Source organism: Podarcis muralis, chromosome 1, assembly GCF_964188315.1.
Source record: "Podarcis muralis chromosome 1, rPodMur119.hap1.1, whole genome shotgun sequence".
Taxonomy (NCBI): Eukaryota; Metazoa; Chordata; class Lepidosauria; order Squamata; family Lacertidae; genus Podarcis; species Podarcis muralis.
Window position 1 is genome coordinate 4,305,796 of NC_135655.1, and position 17,323 is coordinate 4,323,118.

Genomic DNA, 17,323 nt, shown 5'->3' on the forward strand with positions numbered 1-17,323 from the left:
GATGGACTCTCTCATTCCTCCGCTAGTCCATTTCCTTTCAATCAATTCTCTTGTGCAGCCGCAAACCCCCTCCTGGGAAAGGAGCTGTAACCTTTCCTCGGAGGGGAGTGTGCACAGCACACAGGCAGCTGCCCTCCATCTCCAAGGTCAATTCTCCCTGGGCTTATCTGTTGCTGCTGGTCCCCGCATGCCACACACACTGCCATTCCTCTCTCCGTCTCCGGGTGTTTCTATGGCAACTGTTGCCACGGCAGTTTCCAGGCCCCCTCCCTCCCATGGTGGCTGCACCCTCATCCCTAAATCATCCCAGCCCTCTAATCATTCCTGTGTGTGCTGGAGGGGGTGGGGGCTTCAGGGAGTCTGGGTGGAGCAGGGAGAAGCCCTGCTCAGCTATCCCTGAATTGTATGTGCAGGTCCGTATAGTTAAAGCTATGGTTTTAAGTGAGAGCTGGACCATAAAGAAGGCTGATCGCCGTAGAATTGATGCTTTTGAATTATGGTGGTGGAGGAGACTCTTGAGAGTCCCATGGACTGCAAGAAGATCCAACCTCTCCATTCTTAAGGAAATCAGCCCTGAGTGCTTATTGGAAGGACAGATCCTGAAGTTGAGGCTCCAAGACTTTGGCCACCTCATGAGAAGACTCCCTGGAAAAGACCCTGATGTTGGGAAAGATAGAGGGCACAAGGAGAAGAGGACGACAGAGGACGAGATGGTTGGACAGTGTTCTCGAAGCTACAAACATGAGTTTGACCAAACTGCGGGAGGCAGTGGAAGACAGGAGTGCCTGGCGTGCTCTGGTCCAGGGGGTCACGAAGAGTCGGACATGACTAAACGACTAAACAACAGCAAAGCAAGTGTGCAGGCTTGAGGCGATGGCAGTTGAAATCCAAAATAACTGGAGGGCACCAGTTCTCACAAATGTAGAGAGACAGCTACCTATATGGATCTATATTTCAGGGATGCGGGTGGCGCTGTGGTCCTTGGGCTTGCCGTTCGGAAGGTAGGCGGTTCGAATCTCCGCAATGGAGTGAGCTCCCGTTGCTCCGTCCCAACTCCTGCCAACCTAGCAGTTTGAAAGCACGCCAGTGCAAGTAGATAAATAGGTACCACTGTGGCAGTAAGGTACCATATTTTTTGCCCTATAGGATGCACTTTTCCCCCTCCAAAAATGAAGGGGAAATGTGTGTGCGTCCTATGGGGCAAATGCAGGCTTTCGCTGAAGCCTGGAGAGCGAGGGGGGTCGGTGCACACCGACCCCTCTCGCTCTCCAGGCTTCAGGAAGCTATCCGCTAGCCGTGGGAGACGCAACTCTCCCACGGCTAGCGGAGAGCTTGCCGGCACCCAGAAGCTTGGGGCGCGCTGAGCTCAGCACTCCCTAAGCTTCGGGCTTCGCGCAGCGCTCCGCTAGCTGTGGCTCCCATGGCTTGTAGATAGCAGCCTGTTCTGGGGGCTGGGGTCGGGGGAAGCTCCGGCTTCCCCCGCCCCAGCCCCGCACCTGGGGGAAAAATAATTTCCCCCCTTTATTTCCCCCCCAAAAAACTAGGTGCGTCCTATGGGGCGAAAAATACGGTAAATGGTGTTTCTGGGCGCTCCGGTTTCTGTCACAGTATCCCGTTGCACCAGAAGTGGTTTAGTCCTGCTGGCTACTTGACCCAGAAAGCTGTCTGTGGACAAACGCCGTCTCCCTCAGCCTGAAAAGCGAGATGAGCGCCGCAACCCCATAGTCACCTTTGACTGGACTTAACCGTCCAGGGGTCCTTTACCTTTTACCTTTATGGATCTTGTCTCACCAACCTCAGACTGCCCTCAGCCAGCCCCCACCTGCTTATTTTCTTGTTTACAACCAGTCAGAAGAACACCAGAAGATCTCTACTGGGCCACGATGATGGCCCATTGAGTCCGGCACCCTCTTCTCACAGTGGGCAACCTGTAGCCCCTATGGGAAACCCCCAAGTAGGTCCCCAGCACAAAGGTACTCTCCCCTCCTGCGATCTGTCTCCCATCTGTGTCCATCACCCATGTCAACCTTGCTGGCCGTTCTTGTCTAAGGGCCGTGCGGTACCCCCAGATGCTACATCACCACCACCCTCACCCCAGACCAACCTTCAGCTTGTGCTCATGTTCCTTGTTGACCCGCGTCAACAGCTGAGCTTTTCTCCGGTTGAGGGCATCAATGAGGGCATCACACTGGGCGACGAGGCAGGCTTCAAACTCCACGCTGTTCTCCTGTGGGGCAAAACACCTGTCAGATGGTCCCAGTGATGGGGACAGTTGAAGCAGCTCCCATTACATGGTCTTGTCCTCATGCAAGTCTACCCCTACTTGGTGCCCTCCAGATGTTGCAGAGTAGGATTCACATCAGTCCCAGGGGATATGGCAGATGAGTGGTGCAGCCCCAAACATCTGGAGGGCACCAGGTTGGGGAAGGCTCTCCTGAGCTGCATGAAGATTCCCCAAGGCCTGCTGGAGGTGGCGGATATTGACTAAGAAAAGTACACATTTCGTGTGCAGATGATGTGCACATTCTCCAGGCGGCCTGGTGAATGTGCACAATGGCTAGTTGTTATGCACATTTACCGCTCAACTAAGGGCTCACCCACACTTTTGCTTGTCTTAGAAAGGATGGACCTGAGCAGTTTCTACCTTGCCCTGCTCCTTTCCCAGGAAAAACCCAGTCTTTAGCTCTAAATCGGAGCAAACAGCAATCTGTGCAAAAACCAGATTGCTGTTTGCTCCAACTGAGCGCTAAAGAGCAGTTTTGCCCGGGGGTGGGGGAAGCAGTGGGATAAGAGTAAGTGTGGATCAGGGCCAGATTAAGACCTTTAGAGACCCTAAGCACTTAAAGGATTTGGGTGCCCTGTATATATATCTAATTCAAAATATAAACCATAATAAACCATAAAATAAATTTACATTTTTTGAAATGAAACAAAACCTACAGTAAAATGGGAAAGAGTGTTTATTTTTGTCTACTTCCACTTTATTTATATCTGAAAAAAATTCTCCTGCTTTTTCTAATTGTAGTCTTTGACCAGATCCTCAAAACTAATCTTATGTAAAACATCTGCTTCTACACTTAGTTGAGATAGTTGTTCTATTGGGATTTTAAATATACTTCAGCTGAGGAAATGAATGCTCAGCTGAGCCATTTGTGACCATGAATGTTTAAAAATCCAGCAATGGGAAAATTCTGCGGTGCCCCCCCCTTCCCCTTGATGCCCTAAGTGCGTTCCTATTTTGCTTAATCCTGCCCTGGTGTGGCTCAGCCCTTACATTACCCCTCCTCCACACAAAAACTGGTAAGACAATTGAGCTACCGGGGCAAAATCAGGCCCTTACAATCGAACAGCATCTCTGTGCTGCCTTGAGAAAGCAGAGCTCCTGCAAAACCTCCCCGGCCTTTCCAACCCATTCCTGGAGATCAAACCCCTTCACTGAAACAGTTGTGTGTCTCCGTCCACAGCAGGGCTGCTCTGTTAAGCGAGGCAGGATTAGTCCCAGGAGAGATTACTAACATCAAGGCATACAAAGTGGGGCGAGGCAGCGGTAGGGGGCGGGGGTTTAATTTGGCAACAGCTCAGCCTGGCTGTGATGGATGACTCTCCACAGCTTAATGGGGAAAGGCGGAGAGGAACAGCTTTCCTGGAAACCAAAGCCAGCCATCCGCAGCCCAGGAGCCACACTTTAAATCAATGCTGCATGGAAGCCCAATTCCTCCGGAGGTTTGCATTAACCCACCAGGCACATTTGCAGAGATGTTATCAGGCTTGGCTGGGGGACGGAGAATAATTGCCTCGGCTATGCCCTATCTTTAGAAGATGCTGCGGCAGCAACAGCGGTACCCAACACCTCTCCATCTTGCCTAAATACTACTTGGGGTGGGGGGGATTTAAACTGTCCGATGGTAATATTATTTTGAACTATATTCCAGCTGCCTGGGGTTTGACAAAGGGTCGGTGTAAACGGACTCTCCACGCCCTTACTTCTGCGAAAAGGCCGATATTATTTCGTAGGAAAGATAATGTGCCATGGCTCCCTTCGATCAATGGATGAAAGAGACGATGACTCCAGCAACATACGAACGGATTGCTTTGAAACACAGATTGCGTGTGGATAAATATTTGGAATCAGTTTGTAAAAAGCATAATGCCGTGTTAAGAATTTGTCAGATTAATTGTGCTACTAATGTGCAGGGTTATTTTGGAGCAGGAACTCGTGGGAACCAAGTTCACTTATCTTTTTTTAAATTAAATATATATATTTTTGGTCTAGGCAGGCTGGAATGGATGTAAAACCCAATGCCCGAGCCAAAAATCCACTTATATCTGCAATCAATAAAGTTGTGGACATTTCTAATTGAGATCATTGTCTGCTGGAGTTTATGAATCACATCTTACATTTAGCCACTGCCTGGGGGTGGGGGTGGCACTGCGACTGGGCCCGCAAAAACAAACAAAAAGTGCTGCTTATGTACAGTGGTACCTCAGGTTAAGAACTTAATTCGTTCCGGAGGTCCGTACTTAACCTGAAACTGTTCTTAACCTGAAGCACCACTTTAGCTAATGGGGCCTCCTGCTGCCGCCGTGCCGCCAGAGCATGATTTCTGTTCTCATCCTGAAGCAAAGTTCTTAACCTGAAGCACTATTTCTGGGTTAGCGGAGTCTGTAACCTGAAGCGTGTGTAACCTGAAGCGTATGTAACCTGAGGTACCACTGTACTTATATATGCTGTTGTACTGAATTGTTTTGATAACTTTTCCTCTTTCTTTCCTTTCACATTTCTTTTCTTTCATATCATATTTTCACTGAATTTTTAAAATAAAATATAAATATTTTAAAAAGCACGTAAGTGACATGGTCCAAGAGAGCAGGCTTTGCCAACCTTGTGCCCACCAGCTGTTTTAGGCCACAGCTCCCATCAGCCCTGGGGTTCAAAGGACTTCCAATGCACAGGAAAAGCACATGACTTTCCCCCCCAAAATGAAATCTGGGAACCGTAGTGTGGCGTTTGCCTCCTAGGATGAGTCATAAGGAAAGGGTTAAAATAGGTGTGATGTGATTGGCTAGTGAGAATGCAAGGGGGGAATAAAAGTTAGAGTGGGAGGTTTTGAAAGTCAGTTGAGTTGAGTTGAGTGAAGTTGAGGCTTGGGGAGTTGAAGAAGGAAGAGGGAGGAATAGGCAGTGGGTTGGTAGAGTTGTACTGTGAGAGAGTGAGAGGAATTGTTAGGTGGAGTCAGATAGATAGTTGGAAGAATCAGTTTGGAGTTGTTAGGAACTAAGAATAAGAAACTGTCAAGAGAAAAATTAACTGAAACCATAAGCTTGTTCCTGCATTTAAAAATAAACTTGATTATTTGTTTATGTTAACCACTGACTGGACTCTGTGTGTCCGCGTGAGAAGCGGGGTGGTGGCAGCGGAAAAAGCAATCACAGTGGCGGCACAGGGTCAATAGACCGTCAAATGTCCGGGGGCCCTGTGTGCGATCGCCACACGTAGTTTCCTCCTCACAGAGCTGCAATTCTCAGGACCTTTAAAAAACTACCAATTGCTGGGAACTATGGGACGCAGGTGGCGCTGTGGGTTAAAGCTTCAGCACCTAGGACTTGCCGATCGAAAGGTCGGCGGTTCGAATCCCTGCGGCGGGGTGCGCTCCTGTCGTTCGGTCCCAGCGCCTGCCAACCTAGCAGTTCGAAAGCACCTTTGGGTGCAAGTAGATAAATAGGGACCGCTTTCTAGCGGAAAGGTAAACGGTGTTCCGTGTGCTGCCCTGGCTTGCCAGAGCAGCGATGTCACGCTGGCCACGTGACCCGGAAGTGTCTGCGGACAGCACTGGCTCCCGGCCTATAGAGTGAGATGAGCGCACAATCCTAGAGTCTGGCAAGACTGGCCCGTACGGGCAGGGGTTCCTTTACCTTTACCTTTATGGGACGCGGGTGGCGCTGTCGGTAAAAGCCTCAGCGCCTAGGGCTTGCTGATCGAAAGGTCGGCGGTTCGAATCCCTGCGGCGGGGTGCGCTCCTGTCGTTCGGTCCCAGCGCCTGCCAACGTAGCAGTTCGAAAGCACCCCCGGGTGCAAGTAGATAAATAGGGATCGCTTACAAGCGGGAAGGTAAACGGCGTTTCCATGTGCGGCTCTGGCTTGCCAGAGCAGTGATGTCACGCTGGCCACGTGACCCGGAAGTGTCTCCAGACAGCGCTGGCCCCTGGCCTCTTGAGTGAGATGGGCGCACAACCCCAGAGTCTGTCAAGACTGGCCCGTACGGGCAGGGGTACCTTTACCTTTATGGGATGGGAGAATGTTGCTCTCGTGTTCAAATCCTGTGCTTGCGCGCTTACCACAAGCATGTGGGTGGCTACTCTGAGAACAGGACGTTGGACTCAGTAGGGCATTGGCCTGATTCAACAAGTTCATCTCATGCTCTTAACCATTCCTAGGATACTTTGGGGGAAGCCATGTGCTTGGCTTGCACGCTGGGTGCTTTAAACTATGGATGATTTAAATTATGGTGTGGGTCTGCCCCCAGTCATCATGGTCGGGGGCTGATGGGAGTTCTAATCCAAAACAGCTGGAGGTATTGGTTGTGTTTAGAATAGATTTATGAAAGATTTAGAAAACTTTAGTGATTAGAATATTTGCATGAGATAGTATGGGGAAAATACAGAATAACAGATACAACCTTGCTTAAAATGTATATAGGAAGTGCAGTGTAAGCGATGGAAGTCAATCAATGAAATTTTATTATTCATTTCATATTGAGATATTTGTAGAAGAAATTTGGAAGAAATTCTTCCAACTTTTCTTCTTTTCTTCTCTTTGTTTTTCCTCTTCTTTTTTCTTTTCTTCTTTTTTATCTTTTGTTCCTTTGTTCTTTTTTATATGTGTGCTTATCTGAAATATATATGTATGTATTTGCAATATTTTGCTTATATTTTGTAATAATTATGTTTAAAAAATTAAATAAACAAAAAACAAAACGGCTGGAGGGCATCTGGTTAGGGGGCTGCTTGGCTGGGCAGTGGCCAGGGTTCCAATTTGGGCTTTCGGTTTCAGGTCCCCAAATGCTGCATCCAGCTCCCACTTCCACCTGGCGGATTTGAGAGCGTACCTGGATTTGCTGCACCATGTTCCGTAGTTGCACCAGAAATTCTTTGGCCTCCTTTGCTCTGTCTGAGAGTCCGTTCAGCGCCTGAGACAGCTGGCTCTGTGGGGGGGAAGGAGGAAAAATCTGGGTTAGAAGAAAGGGCCCCATTTCCCGGGGAAAGTGCAGACTGGTTTTAGCTGCTCCAGATGTGAGACTGATATTTACTCAATTTGATTTATTGAAAAACATTTAGAGTTTGTAAATGCAGCATAAAAACAAGCAGCGTCATTAAAACCAAACTACCACCCAAAACCGGCAGCGTAAAAGCACATAAAACCAAACAGAAATTCAGGGGATTCGGGTACATAAATCAGGGTCAGGGTCTTATGAGTCTGTGGAAGCCTCTGTACATGCTCAGAGAGCTCATCGTTCTCACACCTGCACCAGGGATGGGCCTCAACATTCTAGGTAGGTTATGGAGCCAAATATTCCAAGCAGCTCAGTGTTAAGTTGTGAGTGAACATATCAGATGACACAGCGATTCTTCAAACAGCTCTTGTTTATTCGCAGACCCAGAACAGAACTGAACTGAAGGTCCCTGGTTTTTAAAAGGGTCCCTGCTACACCACCATCCCTAAACCAGCCCCTTTCCAGGGCAGGCCATTTGTGGAGTCTCCTGGGGAGCAGAAGGCAAAGGCACTGGAGGAAGAATTTCCTTCCGGATCTTTTGCACGCTCTCAGTGGAAAAAGCTCCATCAGGCGGCAGGCAGTTTGACTGCTGAAGCGGCAGGCGAGGAAACAGTAAATGGAGCCCGGGCTGTTGAGACAATTACTCATCACCTCCTCGCAATCAATTGCTTCCACATTATGTAAATAGGGTGCCCTGAATTCACTGCACGGCTGCTTCCCGAGGTGCATCAATGCAGACATGGAGGCTTTTTCAGTGACAAGGAACCACTGGAAGATTTATGCCAGGAATTCAGAGGCAAATGGATGGTAGCACAAAAGCAAGGGGAAGGGAAAAGCTTGGTGGTGAAGTGCCTGCTTTGTATGCAGAAGGTTCCTGGAACATTGGAACATAAGAACCTGCCTTATTCCATAGAATGAGAGAGTTGGGGAAAAGGTAAAGGGACCCCTGACCATTAGGTCCAGTCGTGGCCGACTCTGGTGTTGCAGCGCTCATCTCACTTTATTGGCCGAAGGAGCCGGCATACAGCTTCCGGGTCCTGTGGCCAGCAGGATGAAGCCACTTCTGGTGAACCAGAGCAGTGCACAAAAACGCCGTTTACCTTCCCACCTATTTATCTACTTGCACTGGTGTGCTTTTGAACTGCTAGGTTGGCAGGAGCAGGGACTGAGCAACAGGAGCTCACCCCATTGCGGGGATTCGAATTGCCGACCTTCTGATTGGCAAGTCCTAGGCTCTGTGTTTCAACAGAATATAAAAATATATTAGTCTATTAAACATTAAAAGCTTCCCTAAACAGGGCTGCCTTCAGATATTTTCTAAATGTCAGGTAGTTGTTTGCCTCTTTGACATCTGATGGGAGGGCGTTCCACAGGGCAGGTGCCACTACCAAGAAGGCCCTCTGCCTGGTTCCCTGTAACTTCACTTCTCACAGCGAGGGAACCGCCAGAAGGCCCTCGACACTGGACCTCAGTGTCTGGGCAGAACGATAGGGGTGGAGACGCTCCTTCAGGTAGGGCTTGGAGGGAACCTGCCCATTTGTGTAGACAATACTGAGCTATCAGGACCAATGCTCTGACTCTTAAATAGGCAGCTTCCTATTTAAATCTCACGTTCTTATGTCCTGATAGAGTTTTCTGCACACCCCGTCTCTTTTCCGCTTGCATTAACAGATTTTGGAGGAAGAACAAAGATCACCAGTGTGCAGTGACCGGAAATTCGTCTAGGTTAAAGCGCTTTTTTCTTCTCCCACGACTTCAATCTTGGAAAAGGAGCTGGTGTCCTAGGATAGATGAGGGATGAGAAGGGGGAAGGGCACCCAGGCTTAACGAAGTAGAAAACGACCTTACAGTTGCCTCTCTAAAGGGGTTGGGGGAAAACCTAATGCAATCCTTTGTCAATTCTTTTCTGGGTAATTTATAGCAGCAAGATCATTAAGATGGAGAGCTAATCAACGGAGGGTTCTCTAATTAAAATGATGCCACTCATCAGCCCTGCTCCCACTCAATACCCCCCCCTCAAGTAACATGGAAAAACACAGGGTGGGGGCACTGCCGAGAAGCTTCAGGGTGAAGATTTTCCAAGGAATACAAAACTAGACACAATCAAGAAATACACAAACTAGATACAGGTGACACCACTCCGCCATTTAGATTTACATTCTCAGCAAATGTAAAGTCCTATTTAGCTAATGATGTTCTAGGCTGCATCAGCAGAGGTCTAGCGTCCAGATCAAAGAAAGTAATAGTCCCGTTCTATTCTGCTTTGGTCAGGCCACACCTGGAATACTGTTTCCAGTTCTGCGTACCACAATTTAGAGAGGGTGCTGACAAGCTGGAAGGTGTGCAGAGGAGGACAGGCAAGATGAGCAAGGGTCTGGAAACCAAGTTATGAGGAACGGCTGAGGGAGTTTGGCTTAGCGTGGAGAAGAGGAGACTAAGAGGAGATATGATAGGCATCTTCAAATATCTGAAGGGGAGATGGAGCAAGCTGGTTTTCTGCTCCTCCAAAGCACAGGATGCAAACCAATGGATACAAATGACGAGAAAGGAGATTTCAGCTAAACATTACTGTAGTGGTTCTAGGGGTTGCTCGTGCGTAAGCCAGTGTAAACACCTGGCTGGGTTGCCTGAGTGAACCTTTTCTGTCCAGACAGCCACTCTCCCATGGCTGTCTCAATCGCTGGCAGAATCCGTCAGTGGGCGTTTCTTAAACTTCTTCCAGCAAAGAAGCTCTTTGACACCCAGTCTCCTCCTACTCTCTCTGCGCGAAAGCCTTCTGCGCAAGGAGGGCGCAGGCAGCGGAGGACCTCTACTCTCCCCGCTGGTCCCCGGCAAGGAGTCCTGGGACCACCTCGCCGCTTCCCCCATCTGCCCCCCTTCTCCACTGCTGCTACGCTGATTCTCTTCCCCAGAAGATGGGCTGCCTCTCCCAATCCCGGGACGCTCTCTGGAACCCCTCTGGATTTTGCTCTCTCCCTCCGTGTGATGGCCTGGGAATCCGATTCAGAGGATGAACCGGAGGAATCCCAGCCTGCACAGGAGTCCCCTCCTCCAGGGCCGGCTAAACTGGGGCAGGGCCTTGATTCTGAGGCGCCTGCATCTGTGCCGGATCCTCAGGAGCAGGCACCAGGTGAATCCATTCTGGCTCCAGAGGTAGTTGAGAACTCAGTGTCTACAGGTGAGTCTCCCCCTGGGCCCAGTAACCTTTCAGCCTCTCCTGAACTGCAGAGGCTTAGGGCAGAGAGGCGAAGGGAACTGGTTTCTCCCAGGAGGAGTGCTCGCCTTAAGGCCAGGAGAGGCGGGTCTCCTGGGGGCCGGGGCCGCCCCTGGCCTCAGAGAAGATAAAGGCCAGTCAGCCCGGTCCCAGGTTGCGGGAGCAACGTCGTCGTTGAGTACCTGCTCCTGTCCGGACCCAGACATGACCCTCCAGTATTCCTGTCCCCACTCGGCTTCCTCCTTCAGACCTCGCCCCGCTCCTTGTGAACTGTTTCCAGGCTAGTGACCGAGGACCGGACTTTGACTACGTCAACGGTAACCTTCCCCCCCGGGACCAGCACACTCCGGCACTGATGGCAGTTCCCTGACAATTACGAAGAGCTTTCTGACAACAAGAACTGTTCAAAGGGGAAAAGATTCCTTCAGAAGGTGGTGGACTCTCCTTCATTCAATTATTATTGCTGTTGTTAATTTTATTATTTATACCCCGCCAGGGTGGCGGGTGGCACTGTGGTCTAAACCACAGAGCCTAAGGCTTGCCGATCAGGAGGTCGGCGGTTCGAATCCCTGCAACGGGGTGAGCTCCCGTTGTTCGGTCCCTGCTCCTGCCCACCTAGAAGTTCAAAAGCATACCAGTGCAAGTAGATAAATAGGTACTGCTCCGGTGGGAAGGTAAACGGCGTTTCCATGCACTGCTCTGGTTTGCCAGAGCTGGCCACATGACCTGGAAGCTGTCTGTGGACAAACGCCGGCTCCCTTGGCCTATAAAGCGAGATGAGCGTGCAACCCCAGAGTCATCCACAACTGGACTTACCTGTCAGGGGTCCTTTACCTTTACACCCCGCCTATTTGGCTGGGTTTCCCCAGCCACTCTGGGTGGCTCACAGCATATATCAGAACATACTAAAACATGAAACATAAAAAACTTCCTGAAACAGGGTAGAGGCTGGATTGCCATCCATCAGGGATTCTTTAGTTGTGATTCCTGCATCACAGGGACTAGATCACAGAATCATAGAATTGTAGAGTTGGAAGGCACCCCGAGGGTCAACGAGATGTCCTTGGAGTCCCTTCCAACTGTACAATTCTATGAATCTATGACTCTTATTTATGCTCAAGAATTAGGATGCAAAGCTATGTCCTCTTCCTCGTGACTAATCGACTCTCCAGGCATAACGCTTATCGTCCATTCATGATTATTTGCGCTCACGGTTATATCTGGGTGGTTATAGGCAATCCTGCTTTAAATAATGTTTGTGCCTGCAGAAGTTTCAGGATGAGCATACAGCTTCATTTCCAAACAATCTATAAAAAAACCATAAATCCTCACTGAAATCCTATAGCTCTAGACAGTCCCTACAGATGGCGGTGATGGAATAGCATTGGAAGATCATCACAGACCAAGCAAGAAAGCAGAACAATGTGTGGATGGTCCGGTATAAATCCACCTGTGATGGCCTGGGATTTGGACTCGGATGCTGAACCTGAGGAATCCCAGCCTGCACAGGAGTCCCCGCCTCCAGAACCAGCTGAGCCGGGGCTGGGGCCTGAGCCTGAAGGGTCCTCACCTGTGCTGGATCCTCAGGTGCAGGCACCAGCTGAGTCTGCTCTGGCTCCTGAGGTGATGGAGGACCCATTGCCTGCAGGTGCTCCACTCTCAGCCCCGTCAGAGGAAGCTGAGGTTGTCTCTGGGTCCGGTCACCCTCCAGCCTCTCCTGAGCTGCAGAGGCTCAGGGCAGAGAGGGGGAGGGAACTAAGTTCCCGCAGGAGGAGTGCTCACCTCCAGGCCAGGAGAGGCGAGTCACCAGAGGATCGGGGCCGCCCTAATGCCTCGGGCATAAAGCGAGATCAGTGCCGCAACCCCAGAGTCGGTCACGACTGGACCTAATGGTCAGGGGTCCCTTTACCTTTACCTAAGAACAGAATGGCAACTTAAATTGGTGGACTATGCACAGCTTGCAGACCTAACATATAGAATAAGAGAGCAAGAAGAACATACGTTTAAAGAAGACTGGAAAATGTTTATTGAATATATGGAGGAAAATTACGTTCATTTGAAAATGTGGGCAGCATTAAGATAAATTCAGCAGTGTATATAAGTTTTGATGGATGTAATAATAGAATACTGAATGGTCTAAGTTCGGGGTGGCCAACTCCCAAGAGACAGCAATCTACTCACAGAGTTAAAAAGTGGCAGTGATCTACTCCCTTTTTGGGGGTGCAGGGCAAAGATGTTGAGCTTTTTTTAGGAGAGCCAAAGTTGTTGAGCTTCTTCGGAGGGGAGCCAGTGATCTACTGGTGATCTACCACAGACGTCCAGTGATCTACAAGTAGATCACGATCTGCCTGTTGGACATGCCTGGTCTAGATTATATAAAATATGCAGGGGTTTATGTTTTGTAAAATGAACCACGGAAAGAGAAGAAGGGAAGTCACTGGTATCTTAAGGATGTAAAGATGAGTATTTTAAATGGTAAAACAGAAAATGTAATTAAAATTGAGAGGGGGGAGAACAGGATGTTGGACTAGATGGGCCAAGGCTCATGTTACATTCTTATGTTCGACACCAGCAAGCCTCTCGAATCCGCAGCCAGGAAACTCCCCGGCGGAATTAAATAAGTAATGGGAAGGTTGAAGGCCAGGATGCCTCCACAATGTACGGGGGGGGGGGGGGGAGGGAGAGAAAAGTACATTATTTCCTGGAGATTGCACGCCAGGCATGACGTCAACCTCTGTAACATTTGCAATCCCTTCCCCATTCATCCCAAGAGGCTTTTGCTCAATGGCTCAGCCTGCTGGAGGATTATCAGCGGTTCTTCCAGACAGCTGCTCCGGTGAAGGCAAGGGCTGGGTGGGCTTACGGCTTGCTGGGATGCTTGATTTGTGGAAATTGCACAGGGGGTCTCTCTAAGCCGCCCAGCCCTCCTCCTTTTGGCCTTTTGCAACCCATTAAGGGATTCCAGCACTCTGGGGTGGGGTGGGGTAGGGAGGCTCTTGGGCTGTCAGCTTCTGCAAAAGAAGACTTGTGCTCAGATGACCTTGGAGTAGGAAGGAGTGTGTGTGTGTGTGTGTGTGTGTGTGTGTGTGTGTGTGTGTCTTTCGGTTCCAGAGATTGTAATTAGCAGGCCATCTTTTGTGCTTGGAAAGCCAAAGTGTTGCTTCGGGGAGAAATGAGATTACTGGAGCGAAGGAAGGCACCTCTGGGGAGGGAGTGAAGGGAGAGGGGGGAGCCGAGAGAGGAGGAAGGGAAAGAAGAGGCAGAGAGAGAAAGCAGACAGAGAAGGATTAGCCAAATACAGAAGCAGCTAAAGGACCCGGACTCTGGATTCGAATGGGAAGCAGAGGGTGGATGACGACAAACAGGGCATTTTAATTTGCTCCACAGAGGAGGGTATTGATTTCTCCTCTGTATGAGCGATGCTCTTTCCACACTTGAAAGAGAATACAAACCCACAGTCTCGATTCTTGTGTTTTGGGATGTGATAGTACATCTCCTACCTGTTCATTTCTGCCTTTGGTTTCTATTGCGTGTCCATCCCATCTGTTTTTCCAGGGAGCTTAAGGCGGCTTATATGGTTCTCCCCCCCCCCGCCCCCCCAGTTTATCCCCACAACAACCCAGTGAGGTAAGTTGGGTCACCCAGTGAGATTCATGGCCAAGTGGAGATTTGAACCCTGCTTTATCCTGGATCCTAGGCTGACTCTCTAACCACTACACCACACTGGCTTGCTGTCATGAACTGGCAGGACGACGGGGAGACGGAGGAAGCGGTGGAATAGGATCCTGGCGAGGGGTGTGGCCGGGACTGGGACACGCCCAGGCAAGCTGGGACTAGGGAAGGAGAAGTTGGTATAGGAAGTACCGTATTTTTCGCTCTATAGGACGCACCAGACCATAGGAGGGGGAGAACAGGGGGGGGAGGAATTCTCCCCCTCTCTGCTCAGCACCCCTTCAGCGAAGCGGTAGGAGAAACGGAGCCCCTTCCATTTCTCCTCCCGCTTCGCTGAAGGGGCACTGCACAGAGAGGGGAAACTGTGCAGCACCAACCCCTCTCGCTCTCCAGGCTTCAGGCGGCTATCCACAAGCCTTCGGAGCTCAGCGGGAACTCCTGCTTGTGGATAGCTGCCTGAAGCCCCCGGAGCGCAGCGGGAGTTTGCGCTGCGCTCCAGGGGCTTCAGGCGGCTTCAGCAAAAGCAACGCGAAGCCTCCGGAGTGCGGGGGGAGCTCTCCCTCTGCGCTTCGGAGGCTTCGCGTTGCTATCGCTGAAGCCAAGGAGCCTGCATTCGCTCCATGAGACGCACACACATTTCCCCTTAATTTTTGAAGGGGAAAAGGTGTGTCTTATAGAGCGAAAAATATGGTACTCACAGGCTGTCAAGGACCGAGGAGGAATGTCTTGGTTTCTGTTTATGCCACTGTGCAGTGGTTGGAGTCACAAGACTCTGTTTTGCATTCCAGAGATTCCAGGCTGTTGGAAGTCTCACGGAAGACGGATGTGACGTTACTGGTTTCCTGTTCCTTTGTTTTTCCAGTTGCTCTCTGCTTTCACAGAGAGAGCATGTATGTTTCTTTTCTGTCTGCGTAGTTAGAAATAAAACGCTCTTTGCAATGTAGCTCATATTTCTCAGCTCCTTCCCTGCTGCTGGATACTCTGCGTTACTCTGGAGCCTTATCAGAGGCTCAGGTCATTAATCATCGTCGGAGGAGATTCCGGAGGACTCTACCGGAGGAGTAGCTCGGTCGTAGTGGAGATTCTGACATTTTTGGTTATGGGCCCAGAGGAATGGAATGCAATGGTGGGAGCCCCGCCCCTTCTCCTGAACTTTCCCAAAGGCAGGAGGACAGTATTGATTTAGAACAGTGGTTTGCAGAGGGACATGGTCCAGAAGGGAGAAGCTGGGAAATACTGGGTGAGAAACAGTTAGAAGAAGAAACATCAAGAGCGAAACAGCTGGTAGATTCAGTATCTTTGAACAGCATTCCTGACCCCCTTTCACCTAAGACGGACACTGAGGGGAGGTAGGTAGCTGTGTTGGTCTGCCGTAGTCGAAACAAAATTAAAAAATTCCTTCCATTGCATGCACACATGAAAGCTCATACCAATAACAAACTTATCACCCCGTCGCGGGGATTCGAACCGCCGACCTTCTGATCGGCAAGTCCTAGGCTCTATGGTTTAACCCACAGTGCCAACCGCGTCCGTGTCCCTGGAATGACTGTAGCCAGGTGCTAATTGCTACAAATTACCTCCTCTAGCATCACTCCACCTCCCAGGCCCCAAATCTCTAGTGATTTAAGAGAGGGAGGCAACAAAATCCCATGAACGCAACCTGTATCGAAGTGTGGAAATAAGAATTTGAGAAGAATTGGGATTCACCGGTGTTGGAGGCCTCGTTGTCATGGAGGCGTTAAACTTGTATCTGGGCTTTACCACTGCAGACTGCAAAGGTAGGTATCCAAAGGCACCCACAGGACCTGAAAGATTGCACAAGCCAAGATCAGCAGCCCCCTCGCCTGTTGCTGAAGTTGCCCATCACCAACTGCTTTGCCACGTCTCCTTTCTGTTCTTGCAAGGATGCTTCACAGAACTGAGATCTGACCGCAGGCAAAAATCACCTTCCCCGGCAAGGGAGAGGGGAGCAAGGTTTCTTTCAGGCTGCGTCCCATGTTGGGTAAATATTTTGACAGCTTGGCTGAGGAGGCCGCCGAGAGAAGAAGCTCATGCGTGGCAAGCCGTGTTGCACCCAGCGCCCTTTTGCCCTGAGGCGGCCTGGGTGACACCGGAGAGCTGGCAGAGCAGTTTGTGTCTTGTCAGGCAGGCTCACTTCCGCCTCCTGAGCTCAGGAGGGCTGCACTTGTTGAGAAGCGGAGTGGGAGGAGGAGGAAAGCGAGGGAGGGAGCAGGAGAGGGCAGAAATGCAGCGGCGAAGAAAGCTGCAATTGTGAAGGAAGGTCCTTCTTCGTTCCCCCACCCCACAGCCACCTGTGAAGTCAAGGAGATGCTCCAGAAAACTCCATGGCTGCTAAGAATAATGGAATTGTAGAGTCCAACCCGTTGTCTTTGTCCATGGAGTTTTCTTGGCAGGGATACTGGAGTGGCTTGCCGGTTCCTCCTCCAGGTGGTTCACGTTTGGTCAAAACTCTCCACTATGACCTGTCCATCTTGGGTGGCCCTGCACGGCATAGCTCATAGCTTCTCTGAGTTATTCAAGCCCCTTCACCACGGCAAGGCAGTGATCCATGAAGGGGCAGTGATCCATGAAGGATCAATGACAAACCTAGACAGCATCTTAAAAAACAGAGACATCACCTTGCCAACAAAGGTCCCTATAGTTAAAGCTATGGTTTTCCCAGGAGTGATGTATGGAAGTGAGAGCTGGACCATAAAGAAGGCTGATCGCCGAAGAATTGAGGCTTTTGAATTATAGTGCTGGAGGAGACCCTTGAGAGTCCCATGGACTGCAAGAAGATCCAACCTATCCATTCTGAAGGAAATCAGCCCTGAGTGGTCACTGGAAGGACAGATCCTGAAGCTGAGGCTCCAAGACTTTGGCCACCTCATGAGAAGAGAAGACTCCCTGGAAAAGACCCTGATGTTGGGAAAGATGGAGGGCACAAGGAGAAGGGGACAACAAAGGATGAGATGGTGGGACAGTGTTCTCGAAGCTACCAGCATGAGTTTGACCAAACTGCGGGAGGTGGTGGAAAACAGGAGTGCCTGGCGTGCGCTGGTGCAGGGGGTCTCGACTAAATGACTAAACAACAACAACAGAGTCCAACGCCTGCAATGCAGGTATCACAGGAAACTCTGTTTAAAAACCTCCAGTGAAGGAGAGC

General features: G+C 50.1%; 1 protein-coding gene across 7 annotated transcripts in view; it reads right to left on the bottom strand.

The window, feature by feature from the left end:
* Positions 1–17,323, bottom strand: part of TRIM9 (tripartite motif containing 9) — a 70,304-nt gene that overhangs the window by 41,852 nt on the left and 11,129 nt on the right. For all 7 annotated transcript variants that reach the window (XM_077935940.1, XM_028722408.2, XM_028722325.2 and 4 more), the window contains exons 2-3: positions 7,107–7,202; positions 2,105–2,227 (exon numbers count right to left, since the gene is read on the bottom strand). In XM_077935940.1, the coding sequence (XP_077792066.1) occupies positions 2,105–2,227; positions 7,107–7,202 (219 nt within the window). The remainder of the gene's footprint in view (positions 1–2,104; positions 2,228–7,106; positions 7,203–17,323) is intronic.